Source organism: Ascaphus truei, chromosome 6, assembly GCF_040206685.1.
Source record: "Ascaphus truei isolate aAscTru1 chromosome 6, aAscTru1.hap1, whole genome shotgun sequence".
Lineage (NCBI taxonomy): Eukaryota > Metazoa > Chordata > Amphibia > Anura > Ascaphidae > Ascaphus > Ascaphus truei.
Window position 1 is genome coordinate 137,403,160 of NC_134488.1, and position 18,279 is coordinate 137,421,438.

At 51.9% G+C, this 18,279-nt stretch overlaps 1 protein-coding gene across 1 annotated transcript in view; it reads right to left on the reverse strand.

Annotated features, from left to right (window-relative positions):
- Positions 1 to 808: 808 nt before the first annotated feature.
- CADM4 (cell adhesion molecule 4) overlaps positions 809 to 18,279 on the reverse strand; it is a 98,545-nt gene continuing 81,074 nt past the window's right edge. Inside the window, exons 7-9 of the mRNA XM_075606689.1 lie at positions 14,355 to 14,527; positions 12,531 to 12,659; positions 809 to 993 (exon numbers count right to left, since the gene is read on the reverse strand). Coding sequence (XP_075462804.1) covers positions 884 to 993; positions 12,531 to 12,659; positions 14,355 to 14,527 — 412 coding nt within the window. The 3' untranslated portion in view covers positions 809 to 883. The remainder of the gene's footprint in view (positions 994 to 12,530; positions 12,660 to 14,354; positions 14,528 to 18,279) is intronic.

Genomic DNA, 18,279 nt, shown 5'->3' on the forward strand with positions numbered 1-18,279 from the left:
TGCCATCCTACAGGTGCCAGGCTACTACCTTCCCTTTATCTGTTCACCCTAGAGGTGCCAGGTTCTGTACCCACAGAGGTGCCAGGGTCTGTACCCACAGAGGTGCCAGGTTCTGTACCCACAGAGGTGCCAGGGTCTGTACCCACAGAGGTGCCAGGGTCTGTACCCACAGAGGTGCCAGGGTCTGTACCCACAGAGGTGCCAGGGTCTGTACCCACAGAGGTGCCAGGGTCTGTACCCACAGAGGTGCCAGGGTCTGTATCCCTTCTGCCGTCCCTTAATCTGTCCATCCCACGAAATTCCAGTCACGGCAGCTCCCTCATGTCACACCTCCATCCTCCTCCCCAATACTCTACTCCCCTACCCTCCCCTCCCCTCTGCTATATCTTCCCCTCCCCCCTCTTCTCCCCGCCCCCGTCGGCCCCCTCTACTCTCCACCTCCCCCCTCTTCTCTCCGTCCCCGTCCCCCCCTCTTCTCTCCGCCCCAAAATTCTCTGAGCAAAATAAAAAACCTGTGGTTGTTATGTCTTTTCATTCCTCATAATGTTGGGGTTCACTGTCCCCGCTCTCCTTTCCCCAGCCATCTCTGAAAAAAAGGGGCCCCCCTTCCCCCCTTAAATCATACCCCATCCAGTGCCTCACATACTCCATGGTCTGTTTATCCACCTCTATATGGGCCATTAACTCTTTCACTGCCAGAGGCGTCAGCACTGTGTTGGGTTGCTGGCCCCCTTGGCACCAAATGGGTTAAACGCTTCCCCTTCTAATCCCCCCCCCCACTCTTCCTTACCCCCCCCCCCACCTCCCCACCCTGCAAAGGTAAGATAAAATAAAAATACAGGTTATTAATACTGTGTCGGGACTTTGCTCTTTTTCTGTCATTTTAAATAAAAAACTCCTCCTTTCTCTTGTGGTTCTCTCCGCCGTTTAGGAACGCCTCCCGCGCCTCGCCGTGCTCGTCCAATCCGCTGGCTTCGTGGGTCAGGTAAGAACCTGAGCGGGGAGAGAGAGAAAAAGGGGGGGGGGGGTCAGAATCTCTGTATCAGCGGCAGCCAACTCCAGTCCTCAACGTTGGGGTGTCAGGTATATAGACGCTCTGTCCAGTAACAAAATGAAGGGCAATACTGGACGTGTACGTGTATACTGGTATTACCTCTCTGGGCGTGTATGTGTATACTGGTATTACCTCTCTGGCGTGTATGTGTATACCGGTATTACCTCTCTGGGCGTGTATGTGTATACCGGTATTACCTCTCTGGGCGTGTATGTGTATACCGGTATTACCTCTCTGGCGTGTATGTGTATACCGGTATTACCTCTCTGGGTGTGTATGTGTATACCGGTATTGCCTCTCTGGGCGTGTATGTGTATACTGGTATTACCTCTCTGGGCGTGTATGTGTATACCGGTATTACCTCTCTGGGTGTGTATGTGTATACCGGTATTACCTCTCTGGCGTGTATGTGTATACCGGTATTACCTCTCTGGGTGTGTATGTGTATACTGGTATTACCTCTCTGGGAGTGTATGTGTATACCGGTATTACCTCTCTGGGCGTGTATGTGTATACCGGTATTACCTCTCTGTGTGTGTATGTGTATACCGGTATTACCTCTCTGGGAGTGTATGTGTATACCGGTATTACCTCTCTGGGCGTGTATGTGTATACCGGTATTACCTCTCTGTGTGTGTATGTGTATACCGGTATTACCTCTCTGGGAGTGTATGTGTATACCGGTATTACCTCTCTGGGCGTGTATGTGTATACCGGTGTTACCTCTCTGGGTGTGTATGTGTATACTGGTATTACCTCTCTGGGCGTGTATGTGTATACCGGTATTACCTCTCTGGGTGTGTATGTGTATACCGGTATTACCTCTCTGGGCGTGTATGTGTATACAGGTATTACCTCTCTGGCGTGTATGTGTATACCGGTATTACCTCTCTGGGCGTGTATGTGTATACCGGTATTACCTCTCTGGGCGTGTATGTGTATACCGGTATTACCTCTCTGGGCGTGTATGTGTATACTGGTATTACCTCTCTGGGCGTGTATGTGTATACCGGTATTACCTCTCTGGGCGTGTATGTGTATACCGGTATTACCTCTCTGGGTGTGTATGTGTATACTGTTATTACCTCTCTGGGCGTGTATGTGTATACCGGTATTACCTCTCTGGGCGTGTATGTGTATACCGGTATTACCTCTCTGGGCGTGTACGTGTATACCGGTATTACCTCTCTGGGCGTGTATGTGTATACCGGTATTACCTCTCTGGGTGTGTATGTGTATACTGTTATTACCTCTCTGGGCGTGTATGTGTATACCGGTATTACCTCTCTGGGCGTGTATGTGTATACCGGTATTACCTCTCTGGGTGTGTATGCGTATACTGTTATTACCTCTCTGGGCGTGTATGTGTATACCGGTATTACCTCTCTGGGCGTATTACCTCTCTGGGCGTGTATGTGTATACTGGTATTACCTCTCTGGGCGTGTATGTGTATACCGGTATTACCTCTCTGGGCGTATTACCTCTCTGGGCGTGTATGTGTATACTGGTGTAGCCATGCTGTAAAATGGCTAACAGTCATCTCTCCTACTGACAGTAAGGCCTGGTAAGTTGTGGGCATGCCAGTAGTAATCATGGAGGTTTGCCCTCACACCCTGGTGAGGTGCCCTATGTGAGGATGGGAGTGGCTACATACTGAGTCCACCCTTAGTGACATCAGAGATGTGCCTGCCCCCTGATGATATAAGGCACAGCACTGCTCAAAAGTAGAGGTTTTCGGTTCTGCAATGTTATGCAAGGAGTAAGAGTAGTGGGTGTAGTTAGACACTGAAAAGTGATGAGACTGTGACCAGGGACCTGCACAGGAAAGACATCCCTGCAGGGATAGGGAATCCCCAAATCAAAGACAGAGACATACCTTTCATAGGGAAGCAGCTGAATAATTATGTGTGGCTAGAAGATCACTGTGAGGGGCAGTTAGCCCACAACCGTACAATAAAGATGTTCCTGATTAAAGATACTCTCGTGTGTAAGTGTGGAGTCATTACACCGAGAGGGGCACCACAGAGGAGTTCCTCAACAGGACCATCCCCAAGCGACAGAAGGGATCCTGATGAGGTGGAGGCGCTGCACTGGATATAGGTAGGACTCAGCACACTACCTCAGCTGCCTGTCTGGGTTGGCATTCCCCACACAACATCATGCGGGAGACTCAGGAGTCCTGTTGCCAACAGGTGCACCACCAGACACTACACTGTAATGGGGACTGGTTAGACCACAGGGGCCAATGTGAGATTGGGTGGGTCGGGCCAGTCCAGAAAACCCGTTACACTGGTATTACCTCTCTGGGCGTGTATGTGTATACCGGTATTACCTCTCTGGGCGTGTGTATGTGTATACCGGTATTACCTCTCTGGGTGTGTGTATGTGTATACCGGTATTACCTCTCTGGGCGTGTATGTGTATACCGGTATTACCTCTCTGGGTGTGTGTATGTGTATACCGGTATTACCTCTCTGGGCGTGTATGTATATACCGGTATTACCTCTCTGGGTGTGTGTATGTGTATACCGGTATTACCTCTCTGGGCGTGTATGTGTATACCGGTATTACCTCTCTGGGCGTGTGTGTGTATACCGGTATTACCTCTCTGGGCGTGTATGTGTACACCGGTATTACCTCTCTGGGCTTGTATGTGTATACCGGTATTAACTCTCTAGGCGTGTATGTGTATACCGGTATTACCTCTCTGGGCGTGTATGTGTATACCGGTATTACCTCTCTGGGCGTGTATGTGTATACCGGTATTACCTCTCTGGGCGTGTATGTGTATACCGGTATTACCTCTCTGGGCGTGTATGTGTATACCGGTATTACCTCTCTGGGCGTGTATGTGTATACCGGTATTACCTCTCTGGGCGTGTATGTGTATACCGGTATTACCTCTCTGGGCGTGTATGTGTATACCGGTATTACCTCTCTGGGCGTGTATGTGTATACCGGTATTACCTCTCTGGGCCTGTATGTTTATACCGGTATTAATTCTCTGGGCGTGTATGTGTATACCGGTATTACCTCTCTGGGAGTGTATGTGTATGTGTATACCGGTATTACCTCTCTGGGCCTGTATGTTTATACCGGTATTACCTCTCTGGGCGTGTATGTGTATACCGGTATTACCTCTCTGGGCCTGTATGTTTATACCGGTATTAATTCTCTGGGCGTGTATGTGTATACCGGTATTACCTCTCTGGGAGTGTATGTGTATACCGGTATTACCTCTCTGTGCGTGTATGTGTATACCGGTATTACCTCTCTGGGCGTGTATGTGTATACCGGTATTACCTCTCTGGGCGTGTATGTGTATACCGGTATTACCTCTCTGGGCGTGTATGTGTATACCGGTATTACCTCTCTGGGCGTGTATGTGTATACCGGTATTACCTCTCTGGGCGTGTATGTGTATACCGGTATTACCTCTCTGGGCCTGTATGTGTATACCGGTATTACCTCTCTGGGCGTGTATGTGTATACCGGTATTACCTCTCTGGGCGTGTATGTGTATACCGGTATTACCTCTCTGGGCGTGTATGTGTATACCGGTATTACCTCTCTGGGCTGTATGTGTATACCGGTATTACCTCTCTTAGCGTGTATGTGTATACCGGTATTACCTCTCTGGGCGTGTATGTGTATACCGGTATTACCTCTCTGGGCCTGTATGTGTAAACCGGTATTACCTCTCTGGGCGTGTATGTGTATACCGGTATTACCTCTCTGGGAGTGTATGTGTATACCGGTATTACCTCTCTGTGCGTGTATGTGTATACCGGTATTACCTCTCTGGGCGTGTATGTGTATACCGGTATTACCTCTCTGGGCGTGTATGTGTATACCGGTATTACCTCTCTGGGTGTGTATGTGTATACCGGTATTACCTCTCTGGGCGTGTATGTGTATACCGGTATTACCTCTCTGGGCGTGTATGTGTATACCGGTATTACCTCTCTGGGCCTGTATGTGTATACCGGTATTACCTCTCTGGGCGTGTATGTGTATACCGGTATTACCTCTCTGGGCGTGTATGTGTATACCGGTATTACCTCTCTGGGCGTGTATGTGTATACCGGTATTACCTCTCTGGGCGTGTATGTGTATACCGGTATTACCTCTCTGGGCCTGTATGTTTATACCGGTATTAATTCTCTGGGCGTGTATGTGTATACCGGTATTACCTCTCTGGGCGTGTATGTGTATACCGGTATTACCTCTCTGGGCGTGTATGTGTATACCGGTATTACCTCTCTGGGCGTGTATGTGTATACCGGTATTACCTCTCTGGGCGTGTATGTATATACCGGTATTACCTCTCTGGGCGTGTATGTGTATACCGGTATTACCTCTCTGGGCGTGTATGTGTATACCGGTATTACCTCTCTGGGCGTGTATGTGTATACCGGTATTACCTCTCTGGGCCTGTATGTTTATACCGGTATTAATTCTCTGGGCGTGTATGTGTATACCGGTATTACCTCTCTGGGAGTGTATGTGTATACCGGTATTACCTCTCTGTGCGTGTATGTGTATACCGGTATTACCTCTCTGGGCGTGTATGTGTATACCGGTATTACCTCTCTGGGCGTGTATGTGTATACCGGTATTACCTCTCTGGGCGTGTATGTGTATACCGGTATTACCTCTATGGGCGTGTATGTGTATACCGGTATTACCTCTCTGGGCGTGTATGTGTATACCGGTATTACCTCTCTGGGCCTGTATGTGTATACCGGTATTACCTCTCTGGGCGTGTATGTGTATACCGGTATTACCTCTCTGGGCGTGTATGTGTATACCGGTATTACCTCTCTGGGCGTGTATGTGTATACCGGTATTACCTCTCTGGGCTGTATGTGTATACCGGTATTACCTCTCTGGGCGTGTATGTGTATACCGGTATTACCTCTCTGGGCTGTATGTGTATACCGGTATTACCTCTCTGGGCATGTATGTGTATACCGGTATTACCTCTCTGGGCCTGTATATGTAAACCGGTATTACCTCTCTGGGCGTGTATGTGTATACCGGTATTACCTCTCTGGGAGTGTATGTGTATACCGGTATTACCTCTCTGTGCGTGTATGTGTATACCGGTATTACCTCTCTGGGCCTGTATGTGTAAACCGGTATTACCTCTCTGGGCGTGTATGTGTATACCGGTATTACCTCTCTGGGAGTGTATGTGTATACCGGTATTACCTCTCTGTGCGTGTATGTGTATACCGGTATTACCTCTCTGGGCGTGTATGTGTATACCGGTATTACCTCTCTGGGCGTGTATGTGTATACCGGTATTACCTCTCTGGGTGTGTATGTGTATACCGGTATTACCTCTCTGGGCGTGTATGTGTATACCGGTATTACCTCTCTGGGCGTGTATGTGTATACCGGTATTACCTCTCTGGGCCTGTATGTGTATACCGGTATTACCTCTCTGGGCGTGTATGTGTATACCGGTATTACCTCTCTGGGCGTGTATGTGTATACCGGTATTACCTCTCTGGGCGTGTATGTGTATACCGGTATTACCTCTCTGGGCGTGTATGTGTATACCGGTATTACCTCTCTGGGCCTGTATGTTTATACCGGTATTAATTCTCTGGGCGTGTATGTGTATACCGGTATTACCTCTCTGGGCGTGTATGTGTATACCGGTATTACCTCTCTGGGCGTGTATGTGTATACCGGTATTACCTCTCTGGGCGTGTATGTGTATACCGGTATTACCTCTCTGGGCGTGTATGTATATACCGGTATTACCTCTCTGGGCGTGTATGTGTATACCGGTATTACCTCTCTGGGCGTGTATGTGTATACCGGTATTACCTCTCTGGGCGTGTATGTGTATACCGGTATTACCTCTCTGGGCCTGTATGTTTATACCGGTATTAATTCTCTGGGCGTGTATGTGTATACCGGTATTACCTCTCTGGGAGTGTATGTGTATACCGGTATTACCTCTCTGTGCGTGTATGTGTATACCGGTATTACCTCTCTGGGCGTGTATGTGTATACCGGTATTACCTCTCTGGGCGTGTATGTGTATACCGGTATTACCTCTCTGGGCGTGTATGTGTATACCGGTATTACCTCTCTGGGCGTGTATGTGTATACCGGTATTACCTCTCTGGGCGTGTATGTGTATACCGGTATTACCTCTCTGGGCCTGTATGTGTATACCGGTATTACCTCTCTGGGCGTGTATGTGTATACCGGTATTACCTCTCTGGGCGTGTATGTGTATACCGGTATTACCTCTCTGGGCGTGTATGTGTATACCGGTATTACCTCTCTGGGCGTGTATGTGTATACCGGTATTACCTCTCTGGGCTGTATGTGTATACCGGTATTACCTCTCTGGGCATGTATGTGTATACCGGTATTACCTCTCTGGGCCTGTATATGTAAACCGGTATTACCTCTCTGGGCGTGTATGTGTATACCGGTATTACCTCTCTGGGAGTGTATGTGTATACCGGTATTACCTCTCTGTGCGTGTATGTGTATACCGGTATTACCTCTCTGGGCGTGTATGTGTATACCGGTATTACCTCTCTGGGCGTGTATGTGTATACCGGTATTACCTCTCTGTGCGTGTATGTGTATACCGGTATTACCTCTCTGGGCGTGTATGTGTATACCGGTATTACCTCTCTGGGCGTGTATGTGTATACCGGTATTACCTCTCTGGGTGTGTATGTGTATACCGGTATTACCTCTCTGGGCGTGTATGTGTATACCGGTATTACCTCTCTGGGCGTGTATGTGTATACCGGTATTACCTCTCTGGGCCTGTATGTGTATACCGGTATTACCTCTCTGGGCGTGTATGTGTATACCGGTATTACCTCTCTGGGCGTGTATGTGTATACCGGTATTACCTCTCTGGGCGTGTATGTGTATACCGGTATTACCTCTCTGGGCTGTATGTGTATACCGGTATTACCTCTCTGAGCGTGTATGTGTATACCGGTATTACCTCTCTGGGCGTGTATGTGTATACCGGTATTACCTCTCTGGGCCTGTATGTGTAAACCGGTATTACCTCTCTGGGCGTGTATGTGTATACCGGTATTACCTCTCTGGGCGTGTATGTGTATACCGGTATTAACTCTCTGGGCGTGTATGTGTATACCGGTATTACCTCTCTGGGCGTGTATGTGTATACCGGTATTACCTCTCTGGGCGTGTATGTGTATACCGGTATTACCTCTCTGGGCGTGTATGTGTATACCGGTATTACCTCTCTGGGCGTGTATGTGTATACCGGTATTACCTCTCTGGGCGTGTATGTGTATACCGGTATTACCTCTCTGGGCGTGTATGTATATACCGGTATTACCTCTCTGGGCGTGTATGTGTATACCGGTATTACCTCTCTGGGCGTGTATGTGTATACCGGTATTACCTCTCTGGGCGTGTATGTGTATACCGGTATTACCTCTCTGGGCCTGTATGTTTATACCGGTATTAATTCTCTGGGCGTGTATGTGTATACCGGTATTACCTCTCTGGGAGTGTATGTGTATACCGGTATTACCTCTCTGTGCGTGTATGTGTATACCGGTATTACCTCTCTGGGCGTGTATGTGTATACCGGTATTACCTCTCTGGGCGTGTATGTGTATACCGGTATTACCTCTCTGGGCGTGTATGTGTATACCGGTATTACCTCTCTGGGCGTGTATGTGTATACCGGTATTACCTCTCTGGGCGTGTATGTGTATACCGGTATTACCTCTCTGGGCCTGTATGTGTATACCGGTATTACCTCTCTGGGCGTGTATGTGTATACCGGTATTACCTCTCTGGGCGTGTATGTGTATACCGGTATTACCTCTCTGGGCGTGTATGTGTATACCGGTATTACCTCTCTGGGCTGTATGTGTATACCGGTATTACCTCTCTGAGCGTGTATGTGTATACCGGTATTACCTCTCTGGGCGTGTATGTGTATACCGGTATTACCTCTCTGGGCCTGTATGTGTAAACCGGTATTACCTCTCTGGGCGTGTATGTGTATACCGGTATTACCTCTCTGGGAGTGTATGTGTATACCGGTATTACCTCTCTGTGCGTGTATGTGTATACCGGTATTACCTCTCTGGGCGTGTATGTGTATACCGGTATTACCTCTCTGGGCGTGTATGTGTATACCGGTATTACCTCTCTGGGTGTGTATGTGTATACCGGTATTACCTCTCTGGGCGTGTATGTGTATACCGGTATTACCTCTCTGGGCGTGTATGTGTATACCGGTATTACCTCTCTGGGCCTGTATGTGTATACCGGTATTACCTCTCTGGGCGTGTATGTGTATACCGGTATTACCTCTCTGGGCGTGTATGTGTATACCGGTATTACCTCTCTGGGCTGTATGTGTATACCGGTATTACCTCTCTGAGCGTGTATGTGTATACCGGTATTACCTCTCTGGGCGTGTATGTGTATACCGGTATTACCTCTCTGGGCCTGTATGTGTAAACCGGTATTACCTCTCTGGGCGTGTATGTGTATACCGGTATTACCTCTCTGGGCGTGTATGTGTATACCAGTATTACCTCTCTGGGCCTGTATGTGTATACCGGTATTACCTCTCTGGGCGTGTATGTGTATACCGATATTACCTCTCTGTGTGTGTATGTGTATACCGGTATTACCTCTCTGGGCGTATATGTGTATACCGGTATTACCTCTCTGGGAGTGTATGTGTATACCGGTATTACCTCTCTGGGCGTGTATGTATATACCGGTATTACCTCTCTGGGCGTGTATGTGTATACCGGTATTACCTCTCTGGGCGTATATGTGTATACCGGTATTACCTCTCTGGGCGTGTATGTGTATACCGGTATTACCTCTCTGGGAGTGTATGTGAATACCGGTATTACCTCTCTGGGCGTATATGTGTATACCGGTATTACCTCTCTGGGCGTGTATGTGTATACCGGTATTACCTCTCTGGGCGTGTATGTGTATACCGGTATTACCTCTCTGGGCGTATATGTGTATACCGGTATTACCTCTCTGGGCGTGTATGTGTATACCGTACCTCTCTGGGCGTGTATGTGTATACCGTATTACCTCTCTGGGCCTGTATGTGTATACCGGTATTACCTCTCTGGGCGTGTATGTGTATACCGGTATTACCTCTCTGGGCGTGTATGTGTATACCGGTATTACCTCTCTGGGCTGTATGTGTATACCGGTATTACCTCTCTGAGCGTGTATGTGTATACCGGTATTACCTCTCTGGGCGTGTATGTGTATACCGGTATTACCTCTCTGGGCCTGTATGTGTATACCGGTATTACCTCTCTGGGCTGTATGTGTATACCGGTATTACCTCTCTGAGCGTGTATGTGTATACCGGTATTACCTCTCTGGGCGTGTATGTGTATACCGGTATTACCTCTCTGGGCGTGTATGTGTATACCGGTATTACCTCTCTGGGCGTGTATGTGTATACCAGTATTACCTCTCTGGGCCTGTATGTGTATACCGGTATTACCTCTCTGGGCGTGTATGTGTATACCGATATTACCTCTCTGTGTGTGTATGTGTATACCGGTATTACCTCTCTGGGCGTATATGTGTATACCGGTATTACCTCTCTGGGAGTGTATGTGTATACCGTACCTCTCTGGGCGTGTATGTGTATACCGGTATTACCTCTCTGGGCGTCTATGTGTATACCGGTATTACCTCTCTAGGCGTGTATGTGTATACCGGTATTACCTCTCTGGGCGTGTATGTGTATACCGGTATTACCTCTCTGGGCGTGTATGTGTATACCGGTATTACCTCTCTGGGCGTGTATGTGTATACCGGTATTACCTCTCTGAGCGTGTATGTGTATACCGGTATTACCTCTCTGGGCGTGTATGTGTATACCGGTATTACCTCTCTGGGCGTGTATGTGTATACCGGTATTACCTCTCTGGGCGTGTATGTGTATACCGGTATTACCTCTCTGGGCGTGTATGTGTATACCGGTATTACCTCTCTGGGAGTGTATGTGTATACCGGTATTACCTCTCTGGGCGGGTATGTGTATACCGGTATTACCTCTCTGGGAGCGTATGTGTATACCGGTATTACCTCTCTGGGCGTGTATGTGTATACCGGTATTACCTCTCTGGGCGTGTATGTGTATACCGGTATTACCTCTCTGGGCGTGTGTGTGTATACCGGTATTACCTCTCTGGACATAGTGACCTGACCGGCTTGGGGGGCCGCGGGATTTCCCCGAGTAGGGAGAGAGCGGGGCTGTTGCTAGGGTGCTGGGCAGCTTTCTCCATCTTGATTGGATAATGCAGCCAATCAGGAGGAGGTGTCAGGAGCCTGGGGGCGGGGCTAAGCATGGTGTGCGTGGCTTTCACCATTGTGCGTCCAGTATTTTTGGAGAAGCCGCCTAGCGACCCTACCCTCAAAGGGCCACCAACACCTCAGGTTACCAGGATGTCACGGCTTGGAAGACTGAGCCACTGATTGAGCCACCTGTGCTGAAGCAGGGAGATCCCGAGAAGCTGCCCTATTGGTGGCTCTTCTGGATGAGTTGGCCAGTCAACAGCTGAGCCACCTGTTCTGAAGCAGGGATATCCGGAAGGACTGGTCTATATACTGCGTATAAGGGACAGCCATACGGGTGACACCGCTCAGCTGCCAAGCCTTCAAACTTGCCCGTCCCGAAGCTTGCGTTAGGACACCGGTGTTACTGCTGGACAAGTGGGCAGCCCAATTCTTCATACCCTTCCCACCGGTGCCGTCCCCATTCACAGCGGACTAACCTCCAGGGGTGAGAGATCAGCTGCCCGTCCCACCTACCCCTCATCTCCTTCCCATCCCACCTACCCCTCATCTCCCTCCCGTCCCACCTACCCTCAGCTCCATCCCGTCCCACCTACCCCTCATCTCCCACCTGTCCCACCTACCCCTCATCTCCCTCCCGTCCCACCTACCCCTCATCTCCCTCCTGTCCCACCTACCCCTCATCTCCCTCCCGTCCCACCTACCCCTCATCTCCCTCCCGTCCCACCTACCCCTCATCTCCCTCCCGTCCCACCTACCCCTCATCTCCTTCCCGTCCCACCTGCCCCTCATCTCCCTCCCCTGTCCCACCTGCCCCTCATCTCCCTCCTGTCCCACCTGCCCCTCATCTCCCTCCCATCCCACCTGCCCCTCATCTCCCTCCCGTCCCACCTGCCCCTCATCTCCCTCCCGTCCCACCTGCCCCTCATCTCCCTCCCGTCCCACATGCCCCTCATCTCCCTCCCGTCCCACCTGCCCCTCATCTCCCTCCCGTCCCACCTGCCCTCATCTCCCTCCCGTCCCACCTACCCCTCATCTCCCTCCCGTCCCACCTACCCCTCATCTCCCTCCCGTCCCACCTCCCCCTCATCTCCCTCCCGTGAGAGGGGTCATCTCCCTGGGTCTGCGTCCCCCGGCCGACCTCCTCACCTTTCTGCCGGACGGAGCACCACACCATGACCGTGAGGACGCAGATGATAAGGAAGACGAGGATTGCCAGGATACCCCCGATGACCGCGTATGGGACCTGTGTCTGCGCTTCGATGATCGCTCCGGGGTCTGTGGGACACGGCGAGGAACCGGGTCAGATTAGAAGCAGGGCGCTGCGGGTTTCTGCAAAGCCACGGCCATTTGCTTAGCCGACGTTCCGACGTTTCGGCAGCTGCACTTCGGAACGGGCGCTGTATCTGCCGAAACGTCGCAACGTCGGCTAAGCAAATGGCCGTGGCTTTGCAGAAACCCGCAGCTTGTAATTTGGCTCGCTGACTTTGGAGAACAGACAGGGATTCCCTGAGCCAGGAACACCGGTCATTATATCGTTATATATATTACTCCTGGTGCAGCAGATATCCGTTGTATTACACAGTGAGGAACCCCATCCTGTCTTATTCCTTATACACCCTCCACCCCATCCTGTCTTATTCCTTATACACCCTCCACCCCGTCCTGTCTTATTCCTTATACACCCTGCACCCCGTCCTGTCTTATTCCTTATACACCCTGCACCCCGTCCTGTCTTATTCCTTATACACCCTGCACCCTGTCCTGTCTTATTCCTTATACGCCCTGCACCCCGTCCTGTCTTATTCCTTATACACCCTGCGCCCCGTCCTGTCTTATTCCTTATACCCCCTGCACCCACTGTGGTCTTTCTCCCTCCTAATAGAGGTAAATGAGAATTTTAATCCTAATAGAGGTATATTAGTATTTTATCTGGTAGTGTTAGGACTTGCGAACAGGTGTCTGCCTTGACGTAGCTCGCAAGCTTACAACGCTTTGGCCAAAGGGTTAAACTAAATGACCCTACTTCAAGAGAATATATAAGTATTTTACTGTGTATTTCTGTCATGTTGGATGTAGCATTGGGCTTCTCTGTCGTCTGTTGAATACATATGCCACGCTCAATAGCACTCCATTTTGACACATACATATATATATATATATTTTGTGGGGGCTCACTGGTTCCCAAAAAGAGCTTACTGGGGTTCTGTGTTTTGTTATTCCTTATACACCCGCACCCCGTCCTATCTTATTCCTTATACACCCTGCACCCTGTCCTGTCTTATTCCTTATACACCCTGCACCCCGTCCTGTCTTATTCCTTATACACCCTGCACCCCGTCCTGTCTTATTCCTCATACACCCTGCGCCCCGTCCTGTCTTATTCCTTATACACCCTGCGCCCCGTCCTGTCTTATTCCTTATACACCCTGCACCCCGTCCTGTCTTATTCCTCATACACCCTGCGCCCCGTCCTGTCTTATTCCTTATACACCCTGCGCTCCGTCCTGTCTTATTCCTTATACACCCTGCATCCCGTCCTGTCTTATTCTTTATACACCCTGCACACAGTCCTGTCTTATTCCTTATACACCCTGCACCCCGTCCTGTCTTATTCCTTATACACCCTGCACACAGTCCTGTCTTATTCCTTATACACCCTGCACCCCGTCCTGTCTTATTCCTTATACACCCTGCACCCCGTCCTGTCTTATTCTTTATACACCCTGCACCCCGTCCTGTCTTATTCCTTATACACCCTGCGCCCCGTCCTGTCTTATTCCTTATACACCCTGCACCCCGTCCTGTCTTATTCCTTATACACCCTGCACCCCGTCCTGTCTTATTCCTTATACACCCTGCACCCGTCCTGTCTTATTCCTTATACACCCTGCACCCCGTCCTGTCTTATTCCTTATACCCCCTGCACCGGTCCCTATTTCCATGCCCCCCTGTACCTGTCCTGTTACTCACCATACACCACGAGCACATACTGGTCGGATGAGCGCCCGTGCTTGTTGGACACCTGACAGCTGTACGTCCCGTTGTCCTGCAGACTCAGCGCGTGGAAGGTCAGGAGGTCGCCCTGTATCTGCGCTCGGACCGGTAACGAATCGTTCAGGCGACTCCAGATGATCTCCGCCGGCCTGACAGGATGGGAATTCATGTAGAAGAGTTAATTCTGTCCCTCCCTATAGAACATGACATACGTCAGCACCGTGGCGATATAAAGCGCTATACGCATGCTGCCCCCTGTGGGTATGGGTAGAGCATGTTCTAGAGTCAGGCATTGATTGGCATGCCTTCCAGCCAATGGCTGGGACTCAGGAAAGGGGATGATTAACAGTCCCAAGCGGAGCATGTGGGGGAGAGCTTCAGGGACTTGGTAGCTGCCCGCGCCCCCAGGGTCGGATTACCCACCGGGCACAGTAGGTACGTGCCTAGGGGCCCCTGTAGGTGCATGTCATTTTAACTGATGCTGTGCTGTCTAGCAGAGCCGCTGACAGGGGAGGAGAGGCCAGGCCGGCAGCAGTGAGGGGCCAGGCCGGCAGCAGTGAGGGGCCAGGCCGGCAGCAGTGAGGGGCCAGGCCGGCAGCAGTGAGGGGCCAGGCCGGCAGCAGCGAGGGGCCAGGCCGGCAGCAGCGAGGGGCCAGGCCGGCAGCAGCGAGGGGCCAGGCCGGCAGCAGCGAGGGGCCCAGCCGGCAGCAGTGAGGGGCCAGGCCGGCAGCAGCGAGGGGCCCAGCCGGCAGCAGTGAGGGGCCAGGCCGGCAGCAGCGAGGGGCCAGGCCGGCAGCAGTGAGGGGCCAGGCCGGCAGCAGTGAGGGGCCCAGCCGGCAGCAGCGAGGGGCCAGGCCGGCAGCAGCGAGGGGCCAGGCCGGCAGCAGTGAGGGGCCCAGCCGGCAGCAGTGAGGGGCCAGGCCGGCAGCAGCGAGGGGCCCAGCCGGCAGCAGCGAGGGGCCAGGCCGGCAGCAGTGAGGGGCCCAGGCCGGCAGCAGTGAGGGGCCAGGCCGGCAGCAGCGAGGGGCCAGGCCGGCAGCAGTGAGGGGCCCAGGCCGGCAGCAGTGAGGGGCCCAGGCTGGCAGCAGTGAGGGGCCCAGGCCGGCAGCAGTGAGGGGTCCAGGCTGGCAGCAGTGAGGGGCCCAGGCCGGCAGCAGTGAGGGGCCAGGCCGGCAGCATTGAGGGGCCCAGCCGGCAGCAGTGAGGGGCCCAGGCCGGCAGCAGTGAGGGGCCAGGCCGGCAGCAGTGAGGGGCCAGGCCGGCAGCAGTGAGGGGCCCAGCCGGCCTCTCCTCAGACTCCCCCCTGCTACGGCGGGACCAGCCTTTGAGACCCACGCCCGCTTGCATCGGAAGTTGGGCCCAACTGCCGCATCTGCCCACAGCCCGCAGGATTGGTGTAGCACCCGAGGCCTCCCCACAACAAGGAAGGATGTGTATTGGGGGTGGGGGTATTATTGTGTGTATTGGGGGAGGGGGGTATTATTGTGTGTATTGGGAGTGGGGGTATTATTGTGTGTATTGGGGGTGGGGGGATATTATTGTGTGTATTGGGGGAGGGGGGGTATTATTGTGTGTATTGGGGGAGGGGGGTATTATTGTGTGTATTGGGGGTGGGGGGTATTATTGTGTGTATTGGGGGTGGGGGGTATTATTGTGTGTATTGGGGGAGGGGGGTATTATTGTGTGTATTGGGGGAGGGGGGGTATTATTGTGTGTATTGGGGGAGGGGGGTATTATTGTGTGTATTGGGGGAGGGGGGGTATTATTGTGTGTATTGGGGGTGGGGGGGTATTATTGTGTGTATTGGGGGAGGGGGGTATTATTGTGTGTATTGGGGTGGGGGGTATTATTGTGTGTATTGGGGGAGCGGGGTATTATTATGTGTATTGGGGGTGGGGGGTATTATTGTGTGTATTGGGGGAAGGGGGGTATTATTGGGGGTGGGGGGTATTATTGTGTGTATTGGGGGAGGGGGGTATTATTGTGTGTATTTTGGGAGTGGGGGTATTATTGTGTGTATTGGGGGAGGGGGGGTATTATTGTGTGTATTGGGGGAGGGGGGGTATTATTGTGTGTATTGGGGGAGGGGGGGTATTATTGTGTGTATTGGGGGAGGGGGGTATTATTGTGTGTATTGGGGGTGGGGGGTATTATTGTGTGTATTGGGGGAAGGGGGGTATTATTGTGTGTATTGGGGAGGGGGGGTATTATTGTGTGTATTGGGGAACGAGGGGGGGTATTGTGTGCATTGGGGAACGGGGGGGGGTTATTGTATGTATTGGGGGAGGGGGGTATTATTGTGTGTATTGGGGGAGGGGGGTATTATTGTGTGTATTGGGGAACGAGGGGGGTTATTGTGTGCATTGGGGAACGGGGGGGTTATTGTATGTATTGGGGGAGGGGGTATTATTGTGTGTATTGGGGGAGGGGGGTATTATTGTGTGTATTGGGGGAGGGGGCGTATTATTGTGTGTATTGGGGGAGGGGGCGTATTATTGTGTGTATTGGGGGAGGGGGGTATTATTGTGTGTATTGGGGAATGGGGGGGGGTTATTGTGTGTATCGGGGAGCGGGGGGGTTATTGTGTATATTTGGAAGGGGGGTTACTGTGAGCATTGGGGCAGGGGGGCAGGGGGGCTATTGCGTGTGGGGGGTTATGGAATGTGGGGAGGGGAATTACTGAGTGTGAGAGGTGGGAGTGAAAGCGGGAGATAGAGAGAGCTCCGACATCGTCGTGGCAACGCAATACTGCATGAATAGGACCACTCAAGGAATGGCCCCCCCAAAGTCTTGGTTCCTAGGTGTGACGGTGAGGGGGTACCCAGGCCCTTAATAAAGGTAATTGGCCCAGCTGGGTGCCCCTGAGCCATATTGGGGAATTGTAAAATGTCAGCTGTGCAACCCAATCATGGCAGAAACACCGTGTTTTGTGATAAAACTGTATATGTGTGTCTTATTATTCCTGGAGTGTTAAGCAGCAGACATTTCCCTGCTTCAGCACAGACCAGAATAGTAACGCGGGGGCGTGCACGCACCTCCGATGAGGCTGGGGAGAGTGTGGGGGACACCGGAGTGGCAAGAGGCTCCCCAGAGCTCCGACGGGAGCAAGTACTCAGGGCGCCGCCATCTTGCCTTTGAGCACGCATGCGCAGTGTCTTCCGCTGGTGCGGCAGCCATTACAAATAGCGAGCATGCGCAGAAGATCGCGCCAGCGGTGGCCAATAGGGAAAGGCTCTCTACGGGAACTGCATGTCCCATGAGCCTCTAGGGCAGTTGTCACGTGGTGCGAGTAGCCACGTTGTGCGAACTACATGTCCCATGAGCCTCTAGGGCAGTAGTCACGTGGTGCTGCAATTGTAGTTAAGGGAGAGAGGCAGTTTGGCGCGAGGGAGCTTGCGCTGACAGTTAAGGCAGTTAGACAGTTAGTGAGTGATTCAGTGATAGCTGGGACAGCAGAAAGCTAGGGGGTGTGTGTGAGTGTGCAGGGAGTCAGTGACCCAGTGACCCACTGCACTAGGCCAGAGACCCCTTTTGGCCCCAGCTAGGTCGTCACTCCCCTCAGCTTGTGGTTGCTGCAGGGACAGGCCCATAGATAGGGACACTGCCCTGTGGGACCAGAGTGAGGGACACGGTCAGGACACGGCTGCATTCTGATCTCAGGTGATCTGGCCCAGACACCTGCAACAAAGAACATTTCACACGGGGGTCCAATCCTTGCGGGACCCACCCCACGTAGAGGCGGAGGCTTCGCGGTTACCGTCACTGGATCCGTGGATCCCATCAGCATCACTGCGCGCCCGGGTGTGGACACACCCGGCAGGTACCCAACGAAGTGCACCAACCATACACGGGCGAGTGGGGGACAGCGCTGTCTCCCACACCTGGGTGGGTGATTGGTCCT